The 19,072-nt window shown below is 41.8% G+C and overlaps 1 protein-coding gene and 1 pseudogene across 2 annotated transcripts; both read right to left on the bottom strand.

Annotated features, from left to right (window-relative positions):
• Nucleotides 1–296: 296 nt before the first annotated feature.
• On the bottom strand, nucleotides 297–11,202 carry LOC118723004 (annotated as a pseudogene).
• Nucleotides 11,203–11,605: 403 nt separating this feature from the next.
• On the bottom strand, nucleotides 11,606–18,187 carry TM4SF1 (transmembrane 4 L six family member 1). Of its 2 annotated transcripts, XM_036445975.2 has the most exons (5): nucleotides 17,863–18,173; nucleotides 15,851–15,940; nucleotides 15,617–15,762; nucleotides 14,276–14,456; nucleotides 11,606–12,425 (listed from the first exon to the last, which is right to left on the bottom strand). In XM_036445975.2, the coding sequence occupies exons 1-5, from the start codon at nucleotides 18,037–18,039 to the stop codon at nucleotides 12,411–12,413; spliced, it is 609 nt and encodes a 202-aa protein (XP_036301868.1). In that variant the 5' UTR covers nucleotides 18,040–18,173; the 3' UTR covers nucleotides 11,606–12,410. The 2 variants fall into 2 exon arrangements, with proteins under 2 accessions (XP_036301868.1, XP_036301869.1); XM_036445976.2 differs by lacking the exon at nucleotides 14,276–14,456 and having other exon boundaries at nucleotides 17,863–18,187.
• Nucleotides 18,188–19,072: the final 885 nt, after the last annotated feature.

The following is a 19,072-nucleotide window of genomic DNA, read 5'->3' as shown; positions in this document are numbered from 1 at the left end:
TGGCCATGGTGGCTGGGAATCCTGGGTGGAGAGAACCAATCTGGGGAGAGACATGGTGTGGGGAAGGCTGGGGCATATCCTGGTGATGGGCTGGAATGTGGAGGCTGGGACTGGGGTCTGGAGACTGGACAGGGTCAGAGATCTCACCTCGCTATTGAGGGATGTGACCATGTGCTGGCTAGAGAGGTGAGGCCTGTGGGGCTCATGGGTTTGTTAGGTCCATGCTGACAGGAGATAGATCAAGAGATGTGAGAGTTTTAGAAATTTTATTTTTAACAAACACCAGTATATCCATTTCAGCAAGCCAGAGTAGGGAGGGCGGGATAACTGCCTTTCTGTTGCTGCTGCTGCTCTTGCTCCTTGGCATCTCTATACTGTGGTTCAAACTTGCCAGGCTGGGATTGTGCCCTGGGTTCATGATGTTCAAGGACTGGTCCTGGGGATCCAGACTTCCCAATGCTTGCTACTGCAGAGGGACAGCAGGTCGTGGCCCACTGGCTTGAATGGCATTAAGGGTCAGCAGGCTGGGCTAGAGCTGAAGGCAGGGCTGGCTGGCCACTAACTTGGCTGTGTGCTTTTTGATGAGAGTTGCCATCAGCTGAGGGTTTGACTTGAAGGTGTTGAGCACATGCTGCTGCTGGGGGAGCTGGGAGACTTCATGGTCCCCAGCAGGTCCTGCACCTGGAGAGATGCTCTGCGGTGGCTGCACCTTGGGTCTGCATAGACATCCTGGGTCTGGGCATGCCTCACATTGGCTGTTGCTGGGGGATGGTGCTGGCTGCCATTGCCGGGGGCCTGGGGGCAGAATATCAGGACCACTGACCTGGTTGGGTAACATTCAGGCCCATGGGGGCCATCTGGCTCTGGGGGTCATGTTGTTGGTGTTCATCCAGTACAGGTGCTGCTGCTGTGCTTCACATGCAATCTGCCCGGCACCTCCACTGCTGCAGGTGGGCCTGGGCGGCGGAGGGGCGGTGGGGCTGGCACCTGGTTAGTGGGCATCTCGGTTTCCTGGTGCAAACTGTGGTGGGGGGCTGAGTTCTGGCCATGCTGGAGAAGCTGGCTAGTGAGGTGCTCACAGGCGAGGGCTGGGCAGTTGGGGGCTGTGGTGTCCAGGGTGCGCTGGGATGCAGTGTGGGGGCTGGGGTGGTGCTGAAGAAGGGGAAGGCAGACTCTGCTGAGGCATGGTGCAGTGTTGATGATGGCATCTGCTGGTGCATGAGCTACGCGTGCTGCTGCGGGTGCTTATGTCCTGCCAGTAGAGCTTCTGCTTGATGTTGAAGCGGTAGGGAATGGGGCATATGCTTTCTTGCAGTGTTTGGCATGGTAGCAGCAAAGGGCCATGAACTGCTTGCACACTCCACAACCTCCATTGGCCTTGTGCTGGCGGCCCTTGGTGTGCTGCACAACCCGGTTCATCTTCTGGCAGGACGGCTGTGGGCAGTTGGCTTCATGGCACTGGTGGGCACGCCTCAGGGACTGGATGCAGCGCTGGATGGCCTGGTACAGCCACTCACAGAGGCTCCTAAACTGCGGCTCACCTTTGCTGCCGCCCTTATTGGCCTCTTCACCCAGGCCCACCATCTTGTGGGTGTGTCCCTTTGTGTTGTAGCAGTTGATGCAAAGGTCATAGTCCTGCACCAACCCACCACAGCTCCCATGGCAGAAGCATCAACTCCACTCCAGCTCCTCCTCGTTCTAACTCCCTTGGCTTGCGGCTCACAGCCACTGTGGCTTTGAGGGATGGACATCAGATAGATGTCCAGAAGACATCTGCCCTAATTAGCATATTACCCTTTTATTAATATAGATATGTCAACTATAATTGAAAAATTAAAAATGGTTTTTGAAAAAGAATATGTTGTTCACAGCTGTGTCCTCAGCAACTTATGCGGTACAGGGCACACAATGGGCAAAACAGAAATACTAAACCAATAAGTAATGAATGCTCTGAGGAACTGGAAAAGATGAGTCAAACCTTTCCAGTGGTAGGCCAGGAGGAAAGTATGAGGTCCCTGAGATGCTAAGTAAAACACAACAAAATAATCTCCATTGGCAGTTTGATTCCTTAAAAAGGAAAAACAAACAAAACAACACTAGTGATCTCTGATATGCATAAAAAAATAAATGTATAAGAATGATCACAGCAGCATATTTCCTAAAATGCAAAAACTGGACAACAAAATATCCATTGATAGAATGATAGGTAAATAAAGTACAGTAAGTTTGAATATCAGAACAGTATACAACAAAGAAAAAAAAATTGATACATGAGACAACACAGATGAATATCAAAAAATATTGTAAAATGAAACCACCCCCTCCCACCTCCAGGTTGTACAATGAGAACTGAAACCATAAATTGCTTCACAATTTACTGTCTATATTATCACAATTTTATTATTCCACTAGAGGCCCAGTGCATAAAAATTGTGCACTGGAGCGGGGCTGTCTGTAAGCCCAGCTTGCAGGCTCTGCAATCTGGGACCCCTCAGGGGATGTTCTGGGACTGCTATCTCCTAAAATGCTTGCCTGCCTGCCTGATTGCCCCTAACTGCTTCTGCCTGCCAGTCTGATCACCCTCTAATTGCTCCCCTGCCAGTCTGATTAACACCTAATGCTTCCCTGCTGACCCGATTGTTCCCATCTGCCCATCCCTGCTGGCCTGATCTCACCCGCCTCTGCCAGTAAATTTGGTTCTAATTGGTCAATTTCTATGCCAGTCAGCATCAAAATCTTTACCTCCGAGGCAGCCATTGGCTCCTCAGAGTTCACCTGAGTTTGGTTCTGATTGGTTGATTTCTATGCCAGTCAGCATCAAAAGCTCTGTCTCTTAGGCAGCCATTGGCTCCTCACAGTTGACCCAGAATTAGTTCTGATTGGTCAGTTTCTATGCCAGTCAGTGTCTCTGGGCTTATTAATGGGGCCTGAACAGAAAGTCAGGGCTGATAAGCAACTCCAGTGGAGTCCTGGAGAGAAATAGAGGTGCGGCTGCTGGCCAGGCCCAGAGAGAAACAGAGAGGTAAGTGCTGATCAACAGCTGCCATGGAGGCTATGGATCAGACCCTGATTCTCCCCATGTCTCTCTCCAAGCCTGATTTTCACACAACCCCCTCAGCAGTCAGTGCTGGGTCACCACCGCAATCTAACACTGACTGCAGGACTGACTTCTGGTTAGTTGAGCCTCTGGTCATGAGGGACCCAAGATTTTTAAATATTAGGATAGTCTTTGCAGGCCCGAATACTTTTGCGGAGGCAAACACCTTTGTTTATTTATAGAAACTTCCTGAAAGACCCATCATCTCTTCAATAGAGATAATCAATAATTTACATCTCAAGAGTCTTTAAACCCCTCACCCAAAATCCTTGCCTTAATATTTCTGCCAATGCTAACTGATATGATAATCCTCATCAATCCTACTCAAACCTTCACACTGAAAGACTTCCATTAAACCAAAATAAAAATCTCAAGCCCAGCTGTTCCTACCCCCCTCCAACACACTACCAAAGCTCTCTCAAGATGACATCCTCCATAACTGTAATAAGCAGTATACTCAGCATTCTCTTATGAACAGACTAAAGGCCAGGTGCACACAATTGGTGCATGGGTGGGGGGAGGGTCCTTTAGCCTGACCTGCACCCTCTCCAATCCAGGATCCCTCAGGGGATGTCCAACTTCCTCTCCCAATCCAGGACTGCAGGCTCCTAACCACTCACCTGCCTTCCTGCCTGATTACCTCTAACCACCTCTGCCTGCCTGCCTGATCACCCCTAACTGATCCCCTGCTGGCCTGATTGCCCCTTAACCATCTCTGCCTCACACTGTACTTGGGACCTAGAATTTCCTCCTCTGGCTGGTCGCAGGCACCCAGGATCCACACTCCCCTCCCTCTGACTGGTCACAGGCACCCAGGATCTGGGCCAGCTTTGCCTGGGCTGGCTGTAGCTGCAGGGGACTATAGGAAGGCAGCTTTGCCTGGGCCACAGCTGCAGGCACTGGTACCTGGGACCACAGGGCTGGCAGCTTGTCCCTCTCCTGGGCCGCACCCACAGGTGCTAGTGCCTAGGTACACAGGGTGGGTGGCTTGTCCCTCTCCCAGCCACAGGCACAGGTGCAGCAGTTGGTGTCCAGGACTGTGGGGTCGGCTGCTTGTTCCTTTCACAGGCTGCAGGTACAGGCACAGGTGCAGCCACAAGTGCCCAGGACCATGGGGTGGGCCGCTTGTTCCTCTCCCAGGCCACAGCCTAGCTGGTTCCCATTCCTCTCTTGTGTGCTCATTTGTGCCTGGCTGGTCCCCAATCCTCTCTCCCCAGTGTTGAGTGTCTGAGCCATTATGGTGTGAGGGTGTGACAAGCATTTGCATATTAGCTCTTTATTATATAGGATTGTTCCGGTGATATTTTAGGAGCCATAATTCAACAACATAGTGTTGATTGAGAAAAACCAGACACAAAAGAGAACATGCTTTATGAATCAATTTATGTGAAGTTCAAGGACAGGCAAAACAAATCTATGATAATATAAATCAGAACCATATTTGCTCGAGCTGTATATAGTCATGGTAAGGAGCCCATTGCCTTAGAGAAGACAAGAGTTTTTTGGGTGCTAGAAATGTCCTCTGTCTTGATCTATATGAGACTTACCTGGGTATAAACATGTATAAAATTCACTGAACTGTACTTTTTTGTGCACATCTTTTAAATAAAATTTTACAGTTTAAAATTTTAATAGGTATCAGAGATTACCAAGATAGCTAAGCATAGGGCTTTTCTTGCTTTAGTCAAGGGCTTGCTTTAAACAACATAGGGTTAGGTATTCTAAGAGATCCCCACTTGGCTGCCCTGGTTTTGTTTTGAAAGCCTTCTAGATATCATCTAGTTTGCATTTGAGACCAAGAGCAACCATTGCAATTGGCCCTGAGCCCTGAACATGAATCATTGGTATTTGTACACATGTGACAGAAAAGGGTGTGGTGAGAATTAGCAAGTTGAATGCTTGACACAGTCTTCTACTGGCAGGATGTAACTTGTGAATCTATTGTAAAAACCTGGAAACTGCACCTCTCAGGGAACTACACTGAGTGGCCAGGTTATTATGATCTCTGAACACATAATAATCTGGTCAGTCAGTGTATAGCCTATATAATAAAAGGCTAATATGCAAATTGTCCCCTCTACCAGGAGTTCGACCAACAGGTAGACCAGCCAACAGCCCATGTCCCCTCCCCCTGGCCAGGCTGGCCAGACCTCACCCATGCACAAATTCATGCACCAGGACTCTAATATATGTATACTGAGTGGCCAAATTATTATGCATTCCACGGTGTTGCTCCTTAAAAAACCCAGTGTGTGAAATGTGGCATAAGGATACTCACTATTCCTTTCCCTTTTTACCCCTAAATCTTTTAAGGACTTAGCTACATTAGTTGACATTACATTTAGAATTCTGTCACAATTGGGGGAGGGGATGGTGTAAATGGTTTCCATTCTCATTATTTGTGCAATTCACCCAAATTGTCTTATGTAGCAATAGTTTGCTCTTTTTAATTGCTGTGTAGTAGGAAAATGTGTGTATATGTGAAAGAGAGAGAAATGATTAATTAATTTTGGGAATTAACATGAAATCCACCTCCAGAAAGGCTTAGCAAGTTTCTTTAACCACAGTAATTAAAATAAATATCTACATTGACAAAGATACACATACAAAGATATTTCATATTAAAAGGGAAGGAAGAACAATTTGTACTAGCCTAGTGTGGATGGCTTAATTTCTGTACCTGTTAAATCCCCACATTGGGCATCTTCATAAATCAGGCTAGTTCAAGTCATGTAAACCCATCCCGTTGTTAATGGTCCTCTCATTTCAGAAATGTGAAGTGAGAAAAACCCGGGCTGTTCTATAAAAAGCCTTGATCAAAAATCAATGCTTAAAGGAATTTCATTACTTTCATTTTTAAATAGATAAACAGATAATGTAGTTATTTTTTTAAAATCTTATTTAGTAGCAAACTAAATAGATACCATGAACTTACATTCCCAAACACAGAGCAGGAATGTTGGCCTCCCATAATATTTTTTAGTCTGTGGTTACTGCCTGCCCCACCTAGCCCATCCCTCCACCTAATTGCAGGCACACTTAATTTTCAGTGTTGACTGTGGAATGACTCCTCTGTTTGCCAGCAAGAGCAATGGTTTCTCATACATTTGGGGTGTTACCTTTGAAGACTGTGGACTGCTCCCTGGATGATTTTAGAACTGAGTCTTTTTTTTTTTTTCACTTTTGTTTTCTTTCCAAAAGTAATATGTTTATTGTAGAAATTTCAATAAATTTCTGATACAGAAATTAAGTATAGATAAGCAAATCAAGCAAAAATCACCTAGAATCTGATCAAAATTATGTTTTTGTTTATATATATTAAATATACATATTTTTTTTTTATTATGCTGACATTTGATCAAACAAGTTCCTTGTTGGGCTTTTAGACTCTTGTCAGTTTTCTTAGTATAAATAATATTCCCAAAATTATCCCTGGAAACTGAACATCTTTGATGATTGCTTTAAAATAAATTTCTAAAGATAAAAATACGGGGTTAAAACATGTTCAGACTTTATAAATTGTTGCTTTTCTAAAAAGTTGCACCAGATCCATATCTGTTCCCACAGAGTGTGAGCATCAGTAGGAGCATGATTGGAGCATTCTTGTACATATGTAAAAGACAAGTTGTAATGAAGGTAATAGCCCATCAGTTTTCTTAGATTTTGATTCAAGAGGGTATTCTTTATGAGGGCAGTTATTTGTACATTTGGTAACCATGGTAAATTTGGTTACTATTTCCTATGACCCTTAGATTGAAGTATGTAACCTTGGTGCCATGTTTGCTAATCAGGTGATTCAAATTCTACAACATTTTTATTGTTTTATGCAGCCAGGTGATAAAGAGCTATTTCAGTATTCCTGCGGAAATTTCCACCCAAATTGAGGGGTTTAGAATATTACAGTTTCAGCATAGCTGGTAACTTGAATAAGCTATTTACTTTGGGCAATGGCAATTATTAAAGAATTTACAAACCAGGGGAAAGTGAATCACTCAATTTGGGCCCTGGGATAGGAATGAAGAGGTCACAGGGGCTTGTCAAAGCTTCCTTAGGTGGTGGAGAGGGTGAGACAGTGTTGGAGGAGCTGTGATCCCAACATGCTGGCAGAGACAACAGAGGCAGAGAGCCAACAAGAGGAGCTAAAATCTGGGTTTTCACATTAAATCTGAGTTTGGATCATAGTTTTATCACTTGGGAAAGATATGCTGTTGGGCAGATTACTTAATCTCTCTAAACTTTGACTAATATGGAGACAAGCATCACCTAATAAGTGATTTTGGTGAAATAATATGTATAGGAACCAAGTACAGTAACTAACACATTGAAGGAATTCAGTGGTTGTTATCATTACTATCACTAGAGGCCCAGTGCATAAAATTCATGCACAGTAGGGTCTTTAGGCCTGGCCAATGATTAGGGCTGATCAGGGCCTTCTGGCTAATGGCCAAGACCTTCCTTTCAGCTACTGACTAGGGCCCTCTTTTCCCTAGCTGCCGGCTGCCTGCCAGGGCCTTCTTTCTTTCCATGCCACCCCCTGGTGGTCAGCACACATCATAGCAAGCAATAGAACTCTTGATCTCCCAATTAAACACCTGCGGAGACACTTTCCATGTTAGGCTTTTATATAGATAAATGTAAGTAATTATACCATTTCTTTTGAGTATACATTTAGAAAAACAAGATGCTTATAACTAATCATTATGCCTCTTTTTTAGATACTCTATTGCATGGATTCTTAACCTTTCCAAGAACTCACATGAGGTCCATGGATAGATAGATATCTGTTAAAAAGAATATTAAACTTAGATGGGAGAAAAAGTCATTATTTTTGTCAAACTCTAATGAACATTTAGTATTTCCTTTATTATGACTGCATGCAGCAAATCTCAGTAGTATCAGCAATACTGATCATGCTTTCATCAACTATACAAAGTTACATATGATTTTCATATCACATTAAAGTCATTGCAGGTAGCTTGAAATCTAATTTCAATTGGAATCATGTTTCAGAAGAACAGTAGTTCTTAGACCCACTCATTAGACTACTGCTAGTCACCTGGGGTCACTGTTTACCTGTGCACAGACACTGATATGATGGAGCTGGCCATCAAGAAAACCATGTCATAATTTTCAAAATCATTTTGATAAAATACTGCAACATATTGATTTACTTTGTAACCATATATACCTTCATTTATTCACTTTTAATTTTCTCTTTCTTTTTGAGAAAGAGAGAGCGAGAGAAATATGGATTTGTTGTTCTCTTTATTTATGCATTCATTGGATGTACCCTGTCCAGGGATCAAACTCACAACCTAGGTGTATAAGGATGATATTCTAATCAATTGAGCTACTCAGCCAAGGCTATTCACCTTTAAAAAAAAAAAAAAATATATATATATATATATATATATATATATATATATATATATCGTCTAAAGTATTACATATGTCTCCTTTTGCCCCATTGACTTCTCCCCAGCCATTCTCACCATCCCAGCACATGTCCTCACTTCCCCTTCTGTCTGTGTCCATGCTCATATGCATGCATACAAGTCCTTTGGTTAATCTCCTACCACCACCACCCTCCCTTGCCTTCCCTCTGAGATTATGTTACAGAATTTAGCAGGTGACCAGAAAGTACACATAGGAATACCAGTGATACCAGAAAAAATAAAAACAAAAACAAAAACATTTATTTCCAGATGTACTAGTACTGTGATCAGGAGAGCCTGTTTCCAAATCCTAAGCAAGCCAATGTAGAGGATTCTTTCTCTTTATATATTTTGGTTTCTTTGTACCCTACATATGGATCAGATTTCCGGACCTTTCACAGACTTTGCAAAAAGCCCCATGTGTTGGGATGGGGGACGTGAGACCACACTTAAAGGCCTGGCCTGGAGACAGCGCTGATAACATCCTCTGGGGGTTGTGTATTGTTCATGGTTTATGGCCTTTGTAAAATTAGAGTATTTATGTCTTGCAAGACCAGATAATTAAGGAAGGGACAATGAGTTAATTATCAGCTAACAAGAATGTGCATTAGGGATATTGATTAGGTACAGAGTCAGGCTACTAGCCCACTCCCCTCAAAAAAATGTCTTATTTCCCCATCAATTAGATAGTCTGTTCTTTAAACAGTATCCTTCATCAAAGTCTGTAGGCTTCATCAGACTGCCAGAGAGACAGAGGTACAACAAAGATTAGAATCCTTCAGTCAAGAAAGTGCTATTGGGTGTCTCATAGGCAGGAGGAGCTCTGTGGTCTAACAGCCAACAAAGCTGCTTTATTAACTGCATGTCTGTTGCCAAGAAAAATGAACACCTTTAGAGATGTATTAGGTCTAGTAATAATTAATGTCGTTTTCTAATACTTTTTAAAATCGAATTTATTTAAACAATACAACAAAATTTAATCAACAATATAGTTGCCGTTGTTTTCTACTACTTGTGCCCAAAGCTCAGGAAGCATTTTAATCCCTCTGTTGTAAAATTCTTGTGATTTTGATGCAAAAAATTTGGTCAATGCATTTTTGAGGCATTCTTCATTATTAAATTTTTTTCCAAGAAGAAAGTTTTGCAAAGAACGAAACAAATGGTAATCAGAAGGGGCAATATCAGGAGAATATGCAGGTTGAGGGAGAACTTCCCATTCCAACTGGCGCAGTTTTTCAGCAGTGATTCTTGCAGTATGCGGTCGTGCGTTATCGTGGTGAAGAATTACGCCCTTCCGATTAATCAGCGCGGGTTCTTTTTCTCTTAAAGCTTGGGCTAACCTTTCCAATTGGGCACTATACACTGCACTTGTAATGGTTTGGTTAGATGGTAAAAGTTCATAATGAAGAATTCCTTTAAAATTCCACCAAACACACAACATCACTTTTTTCGCATGCAAGTCAGGTTTTGGCGTGGGCTGCGGAGCCTCATTTTTGTCCAACCATTGAGGCCGCCTTTTCAAATTAACATACAGCACCCATTTTTCATCTCCGGTAACAATTTGCTCTAAAAAGGGCAAACGGTTTTGACGAGAGAGGAGCGAACTGCAAATTGTGACTCTTTGATTACGGTTGTTGTCGGTCAACTCATGAGGAACCCATTTTCCAAACTTTTGGACTTTGCCAAGTGCACACAATTGATTGTAAATTGTTTTTTGTGAACAATTTAAAGTTGTCGCAAGCTCTTGTTGGGTAATTTGAGGATTTTGCACCAAAAGAGCTTGAAGAGCTTCTTGATCAAAATTGGACACACGGCCTCGACCACTCTTGTCATCTAACAAAAAATTTCCCTCGCGAAATTTCTCAAACCAACGCTGGCATTTTCTGGCCCTAACTGCATCTTGACCAAGAGCACTACAGATGTTTTTTGCAGCCTCACTTGCTTTTCTTCCTAATTAGAACTCGTAAAGCATGCAGTGCCGAAAATGCTCTTCATCCGCCATCTTCTTAGCCCTAGTTTTGCAACAAAAACCAAACCAAACACAAACTTTTTCAAGCAAAACTTGTTAATTGCACTTCACACGTTCTGTAGATACCACGTGTTTGAAGGTTATGTCAATACAAGTCAACGCCAAGCAAGATTTTAAACAAATGTTTAAAAACGACATTAATTATTACTAGACCCGATAGATGTGAGCAAAAACAACTCCATCTCTGAGTTCCAGATTTCATTTCATTTTTTGTTTCATGCTTCAACCTTTCATTAACCTCACTCACTGTTCTTGGTAAGTATATCAAAGCTTTCTAGTTGATGACATCTGTGCACCTTAAAATGTAGCCATAAACATCGTTGGACAACTGGAGATAAATATCAAACTGGTGATAGATGATTATAATCACTCATCTATTGCAAGATCACCAGGAGGCGTGGCCCCTGTTGTTACTGCAGTCTTTGTGCCTGTATTGTCAATTATTAATACCTGTCATACTACTTTTTAAAGTATAGTAACAGGAGTCCGTAGCAGAGAATAATCTGTGCAGAATTGTTGGGTCGTGTATTCTGCTCAGACCTAAAGTTCCCATAAGTAAATTACCCTGCAATATATTCTATTTTATGGAGTTGCCTGCTTCATTTATTTGTCTTAACATACCATCCTGTTACAGTGGTCATTATGGCTTAGCTCAATCATCAGACAACATTGAATGCAGAAAATTTCTGAAAACAATACCCAATAAATAAATCAGGGGATCCTGTCACTTGAAAGAGCCTAACTCTGTACAACCAACATAAAATATCAAGAAAGAAAATGTTTTTCATCTCTCCTCCACCCCAGCCTGTTTATCCAGCAGAAAGGTAGGCTACCTAACAGGTGAGGCCTCTGAGGGATGGCAGAGCAATGAGCAGAGGAAGGTAGGAGAGGAGGGAGGGGTGAAGGAGAGAAAGTGGGGTAAAGAAACAGGGAAATACACAGTGCCTAACAATAGGGGTTTCACAACCTGCAGACTCGGAAAAAATAGGGAGAAAAAGAAAGGAGAAATTTTAAACAAAGGACAAAGAAACTAAACAAGAAAAAAATGGTAGTGGTTACTTTATTTTGTTGTATTAATATTTAAACAAGCAAATTAGGGATATTTCCTTGTGGTCCTCCTGCCTTGTTTCCCTTCTCCCCCGTTTTCTCATGGTGGTTTATTCCGTTTCTCATCATCCTTCCTGTCTAATTATCCAGGCCTTTTTCTTCTTAAATATGTAATCCTCAGTGCTTGCCTTTGAAGGACAAAACAGTTTGCACTGTTAGGAAAACTTAGGATCTGGAAGTGCTTGCAGCAACCAGCAGCATTGTATGTTTTGACTCATTCATTAGACTTGGAGCATTGTGAGTCAGTCCTCCCACTCTGGGCAAGGAGCTGTCCCTCCCAGAAGGCAAAAACAGTGCAGAGGCTTCATGTTAGAGGCTTCATCTTTTCAAGTTGTTGGATTTTCTCCTTCATGATCTTAAAAAGCTACTAGAAATCTTTCACTTAATAATCACAAACACATATATACAGCAGAAATTTGGATGTAATATTTATCATTGCAGTGTTTCTTAAAAACATTATTTCAAGCCAGAGCTTATGTCAGATGCACTGAGGACCATTACTTCATCTGTAAATTACCTCAAGAGTGTGGTTTATTTTCTCATTCCATAAAAAATATAGATATTTGTTTGCAAAGTGCAAACACTGACATCACATGAAAATGCTAGTCTTGACACAAACTTATAAAAGGAGTATATAAGAAGTATGACACACTAGTACAAAGTTTTACAAATTAATACAAGTAAAATATATAAATTACATTGAAATAAAGGAAGATTGTGGTTCTGTCTTGGGGTGGTTATTTTAACAGTCATATTGCTGTAAAAAAAAAAGAAATATGCATTAGATTACAAACAGGCTAAATGAACAATGATGGCTTTTCAGTCTTTTACATTCCTATTTTAAGCAAGCATGAAGCTAGCTTATCTCAATTTCAGCAGAGCTTCTAGGGACAACACTAGAACTTAGACAATGCTCACAAAACATTTCCTAAACAAACCAGACAGACCAGTTGTCCTCTCGGAGTAAAAACTGCAGAAAGGGGCCATAGAAACTGTAGCTTACTAATGCTGAGTTGGCTTTGAACATGTTGGGTAGGTTTTTAATCTTAAGGATTTTAGAGACAATGCCATGGGAGTTTCACATAGGAATGGGTTCAGTGTGGGTAACCTTTCTCATTAAATGCTACCGAGTTCTACAGTTGACTCATCTTCAGTAAAAACCTTGTCCTTTGAAAGTCACTTTTGTCTTATAAACAAAGGTAACAGAGCTGCTCTGCAGTGTTGGGAAAAGCAGCCAATCCTACTGTGACACAATGTAAACCCAGGGGGACTGTTTGTTCCCTCCCAGGAGAGAGTGTCATTCTGCTAAACCACTACAGTAACTTTGGTCATTGACATATCATGCCTGTCCCCAAGATGCATGAGAAAAGAGGTCTAGTGGGGCCCCACAAAATTTAAATGGTGCCTTAAGTGAAGCTCAAAACTAAAGATAGGTTACTTAGTAATCACAGAAGACTCTTCCCTGTCTCTGCCAAACCATCTTGCTGGAAACAGCTCATGGTAAAGCGTTCCCACTTCTTTGTTTTCTTAGGAATTTGGCAAGCTCCCAAGAAAATTATTAACCTTGCTGGATTAATCTTGCCTGACAAGGCAAACTAGAGTTTTATTTTAACTTTCCCTCAAAAATTATAGAAAGTTTCCATTTATTTACAGCGCCATGTATTTTTTTATGGTAATAGTGGGCTTTTGATGTTCACTTAGTTTTATCTTACTTTAAAAGAAAGTTAAGAGACCTTGAACCATTTACAGAGAAGTAAATGGCTAGGGAAATATACATTAAATAATTTTCTATTTATCTAATCCTATTTTACGAATAAGACATAAAACAACACCATCCTCCAAATTGAACCAAAGCTGAACTTCCGTCAATTTAATAATATATAATTTTTAGGAGGCTATAGAAACAAGATGTTCCCCACTACTAACAAATACATATTTTTCTCCAAAATCATATCCCCAGGAAACAACTGCTTCCTGGTTTTCTTTCACAATGAAAAGCTTTTCATGAGCTGCTATTGAAAGGCTACTAGTGATTCTCTCTGTTTAGCTGTTTGAGCTTTTTATTAGGAAGGGGCTGTAGAGAACTCAGCAGAACAGCAAGTATTGCATACAGGTTAAGAGCAAGTGCTGCGGCAAAAAATGACCCTGGGTTGGAAGCTCATTACTTTCTTGATTAAGTAATTTTAAGCATATTGCTTAATGTCTGAGTCACAGTCTCAGCTGAAAAATGGGTTTGCACTATGGATAATGCAATGAATTTTGGCTATTATTTGTGAAAACTAGTTGGTAACAGGAGAGAAGAAAAGAGAGGACATTTCTTTTGTGTCTGCAGCCAGAACAGTGGGTTGGCTCCTGAATGGGACATTTTGTCTATGGGTGGCATTTTCCCCTATCCACAGAGCTAATTATGAAGGTGACTGTAACATTCAAGGATCTTATTATTGAGAGCAAACTGAACACTATAAATACTTTGTCACAAAGACAATGTAGGAATAAATGCTAGTAGGCTGAGCAATGTTTGATTTTTGCTTTTTTCCTCTGTTATGGTGCATTATATTGCTTGACTACAAGAGGGACAGGCTATGATTTTTTCACGCAGGTCCTTACCTGATGGTGAGTACAGCAATAGCCACATATGCCTCCAAGCATTCCGTTTATTACTTGAATGAGACACAAGATGAATTCAATTCCACCTAGTGCCAAGAGTATAGAAAACAGAGAAACATTCCATTCCACAACATGCCTGGGTTCAATGCACTGGGACCATGTGGATTTGTCCAGAAGGTATCTGTGCATAAAAAGAGAAATTTCTGACACATGACCACACCTAATGGAATATTTCATAAACTACTTTTTTGTTGGGTGTTTCTTCATTCAGAAAAAAGGAATAAAATAATTCAATGGCCTATCTCAACTTCTTCCAATCCATGTCACTCCACAAAATGACAGTTTAGCCCAATTTTGTTGCCATGATAAACATAAAAATTAACAGAATATTGAGCCAGGGCTGGGAATGCAATAGTGAACACAGCATGGGCTCTGTTCTGGAAAAGCACAATTTCAGGGAACAGACAATAGGCAATCTCATGCAACAGATATACAATAGTAATCAGGTAAATCAAGCGTGAAAGGGACACAGAGGAATGAAACCTATCCTAGATCAGGGAGAAGATCTATATATGTAGCTTTCCCACAAGTCTGAGCTGCATGAAGATGGAAACCAGACCTTTCATCATTGTATATCTAGTCCTTAGATCACTATTTGACACATAGTAGGTTCTCAACACATTTTTAAAGTAATTGAATGATACTTAACAATCCAAAGTTACTGTGAGAAAGGTTAGGAAATAATGCTAAGGTCATATCTGTATATATATATGAGGTAATATGCAAATTATGCAAATTAAGCCAGGATGCTGTAACAGTCACAACTGGTCAGAAGGAGGCTACGCAGCAAGTGAGGCCTGGAGCGGAGATGGAGACAGAGACAGGGAGGCCTGCCCAAGCTTCTGTGCAGCTACACTGGCTTGGGCAGTCCCAGAGTGAACACAAGCAGGGTGGCAGGGGGTAGGGGGATTCTGGGGCTGGCTGAGCCACCACACTGACTTGTGTAGTCTTGAAGCAGACCCAGGCAGAGAGGCAGTGAGGCAAGGGGTTGGGGTGTCCTGGGGAAGAAGTCAGGCCTAGGTTCTGGCCGCCTATGGCGGCAGTCAGGCCTGGGTTCACAGCAGCCTGAGAAATAGGCAGAGGACAGACCACTGAGGGTCTTATATGCCAAAGCAGGGAGCTTAGCTTTTATTTCACAGAAGGAGGAAAAGTGAAGAATATCAACCTTGAGAGCATCCTGGATGGATGAATGGATGAATGATGCCTTTTTAGTTTGATGGGTCTGCACTATACACATGTGGTAGATAATATTGTGTGGTCTGTTATGGAACAATTACTTACTGTCCTTCAGTGTCCAGAAAGGTATAGTTCCACTGGTTGGAGGAATCAAGACATAGTGGTCCTGCCGCTAAGCCCAGAGCTGCCACAACGACGCAGTAGCCAGACCCTGCAATTCCGATGAGAGATGCCAGCACAGAAGAAAGCATCTAGGGGAGGAGAAACACCAGAAGTGAGCCACAGAGTGTCCTGCAATGATGTGGAAACCAATGTCTCCACCAGAGCAGGAGGACCTACCGCACATCTCTTGCCACAGTTGTCAAGGCCGCAACAGCCACAGCAGTCCTCTTGTTCCAACCCAATAAAGACAAATGCTGGCAGGAATATCTGATTAGAAAACAAGCAGATTAAAGTTATTGTCTTTCCCCAAGTCCATTAAGGGTCAGGTTAAGTACCTTTGGTAAAATATATTTACTTCTGACATTGTTGACTGGCATTGGATTAAATTGAACAAGTATCTCAAGTAATGTGACATGATGAAGAGAAAAAACCCCTCTAAATGTAATATCTGCTTATTTTCATGTAATCTGTCAAAGCATTCTTTAAGGTGAGGGTGTGGTATAGGAGGACTAAAACAATAACCTTTGAATGTGCTTATTTCACTCAAGTTTCTAACATAGTCCTAACTGCAACTGCTGCTGGGTTTTTGCAAGTGTTGTTTTGCAATTATTAAAACTTGCCTTTAAATCTGATTTGTTTTTCATTGTAAAACATAGAAGATAACAACAATCTTTAACAGAATAACTGACACTTTTTTTTGTAAATGGAAGAGATGGAAGCTCTGTAATAATAAAAGTGAACTGCTTCTTTGAAGACATGATTGTATGGTTATCTATACTAATAAAAGCCTAGATGGCGTCTTGCCCTCACATCAGCACAAGATAGCTGCCCCCATGTCATCACAAGATGGCCGCCACAAGATGGCCACCCCCAATGTCATTACAAGATGGCCACCACAAGATGGCTGTCAGGGGAGGACAGTTGAAAGCAATGAGGCCTGCAGAGGAGGGGAATTGGGGGGACCAGGCTTGCAGGAGAGGGCTGTTGGAGAAGATCAGACTGGCAGGGGAAGGCAGTTGTGGTCAATCAGGCCAGCAGGGGAGGGCAGATGGGGGCAATTGGGTTGGCATGGAGCAGTTAGGCGTCAATCAGGCTGGCAGGAGAGTGGTTAGGGGGTGATCAGGCTGGCAGGCAAAAGCAGTAAGGGGCAATCAAGTAAGCAGGCAAGTGGGCAGTTAGGAGCCAGTAGTCATGGATTGTGAGTGGGATATCCCAGATTGGCTGGGCTGAGGGACACTGGGCCTCTACTAACTTTATAACAAAACTCTTTAAATAAAGTATGAAATACTTTGAGATAAAAAGAAGCTTAAACAAGTACAATATTATTGAAGGACAAATGGTTATATTAATGTGTTAGTAATGTTTAAATCCAAAGCAGATTTATCAAACTCTAATTAGTGTATCAAGGTTTAAATATCCTTTATTTGAATATAAAAACTATTTTGTCTAGTATTAGCAATTCTATAAATTTCTCTTTAAAATTCTCAATCCCAGCATTTTAAAGTAGCAAGCTCAACTTTGTACACATTCTTTCCATGCTATGCTTACAACTGTATTTTCAGCTCCAAAATTGGCAAGCACATTCCTCTCACTTCAATTAAAAATAAACTTTGAAAAAACAACACATTCCACTCTAGCTTCAGAAACTGATCTGCTGTGAGCGGCAAGATTTTCCTGGACACCACACCCAAGAATTACATAAAGGAAAAATTCTATAGCTCTTTCTAAATAATAATTCACTCACAAATTTTTTTCTGTCTCATTACTTGAGGACAAACAGTAGAGATTTTGGATCCCAAGTTTTGTTGATTTAGACAGAAAACCAGCTGACTCCTCTCAACTCCCCAGAGCAAAAATGATCCAGGGCTGCCAGCTTCAGGGTTAGAAACTCCAGTCTCTCAAATCTGATTTAACAGCTAGTATCTGTTTCTACAATAGTTGTAAAGTAAGAGTTTAGCAAAAAGATAGTTCACTTTTAATTGAAAGAGGATTTTGTAAAACTACATCCAATAAAATTAGTATCTTATGCCTATCTTAACTTTTGCATAATCTGTTTTGAAAAGAAGAATGAACAAAAATCACTGGATTTGGAAATAGGCATTATAAAGAAAAAAATCCATTAAAAAAACACAAGAAATCATCACATTTAAAAGAAGTTGTTAAGGTTGTAATAATTTTGAACAACTTACCAGCAAGCCCCCTCCTATGATGCCTGAAAAGAACCACACGAACTTGCTAAGGTGTTCTTCAGAGGCGTACTTTGTTTCCCCGTTGGGAAAGTACAGCAAGATGTTAGCTACAATGCAGAGGATGGCGAGCCCCACCAGAGATTGTCCGATACATCGTGCGCATTTGCCATAGCACATGGTGGCAGGGAGTCCGAAGGTTATTTTTCCCCCTTCACTCCGCAGCTGAGAGATGGCCCAAATCAGATGGGAGTGTGCCTGTCTGCACAGAAAACAAAAGCCGATTTTCAGCCCATTCCTACAACCTCTTAAATACTCTGAGTTGATGAGGTAGTTTGCTTTCATTGGTCCTGATTACAAGCTGCAGTTGGGAGGGGAGGGAGAAGGAATGTCCCGCCCTTCAAAAGGGTTGGGACAAGTGAAACCAGAGGCAGGACATGAGAAACAGTCATAGGGAGGAGAGAAAATATTAATCCTCAACAAGAAATTAATTGTGTAACTCCTTTACAGGATAAAAGATCCACAGGAAAGTCTAGTACAGTTTACTAGGAACTGCCAAGTGTAAATGTCCACACTGTGACCTGCCTGGCTTGAGACTTTGAAAGATGGTGGGCTGTGATCCTGCTCCATGCAGGACAATTTTTAGTTTAAGAGCTCTGAGTTCACTTCCACTTTTGCACTGATTAAATTCAAAACCCGGGATACTTTCCTGAGGTCTGAGCTCCTTTCCTGGTCTGTTAAAGGCAAGGCATTCAAGCCATTGCCCATGAATTTGAGGAAGCTGTCAGGAAAATTACAGAGCACCCTTCTTTGCTCTGCCTATGGCATGCTCTGCAGGCTGCTCTGACTGTCCAGCCTTCCTGGACAGGGGCCTCCAAAACAAATCTGGTATAAAACAAAGATGGCATTAGTCTACATCAAGAGCTCAGACATTTTTTTACTGCTGAGCATTGCTGTCAGGAAAAGTGATGCCAAGAAGGGCCCATGGAGGTCTTCAGTATGGGGGAAGGATAGAAGAAGAAGAAGAAGAAGAAGAAGAAGAAGAAGAAGAAGAAGAAGAAGAAGAAGAAGAAGAAGAAGAAGAAGAAAGAAGAAGAAGGAGGAGGAGGAGAAGAAGAAGAAGAAGAAGAAGAAGAAGAAGAAGAAGAAAGGAAGAGGAGGAGGAAGGGGAGGGGCGGAGAAGGGGGAGGGGTAGGAGGCGGAAAGTAGGGGA

The sequence above is a fragment of the Pipistrellus kuhlii genome, unplaced genomic scaffold, assembly GCF_014108245.1.
Source record: "Pipistrellus kuhlii isolate mPipKuh1 unplaced genomic scaffold, mPipKuh1.p scaffold_m20_p_2, whole genome shotgun sequence".
NCBI classification, from domain to species: Eukaryota; Metazoa; Chordata; class Mammalia; order Chiroptera; family Vespertilionidae; genus Pipistrellus; species Pipistrellus kuhlii.
The sequence above is the reverse complement of the archived record's forward strand: the minus strand, read 5'-3'. Positions and strand labels throughout refer to the sequence as shown.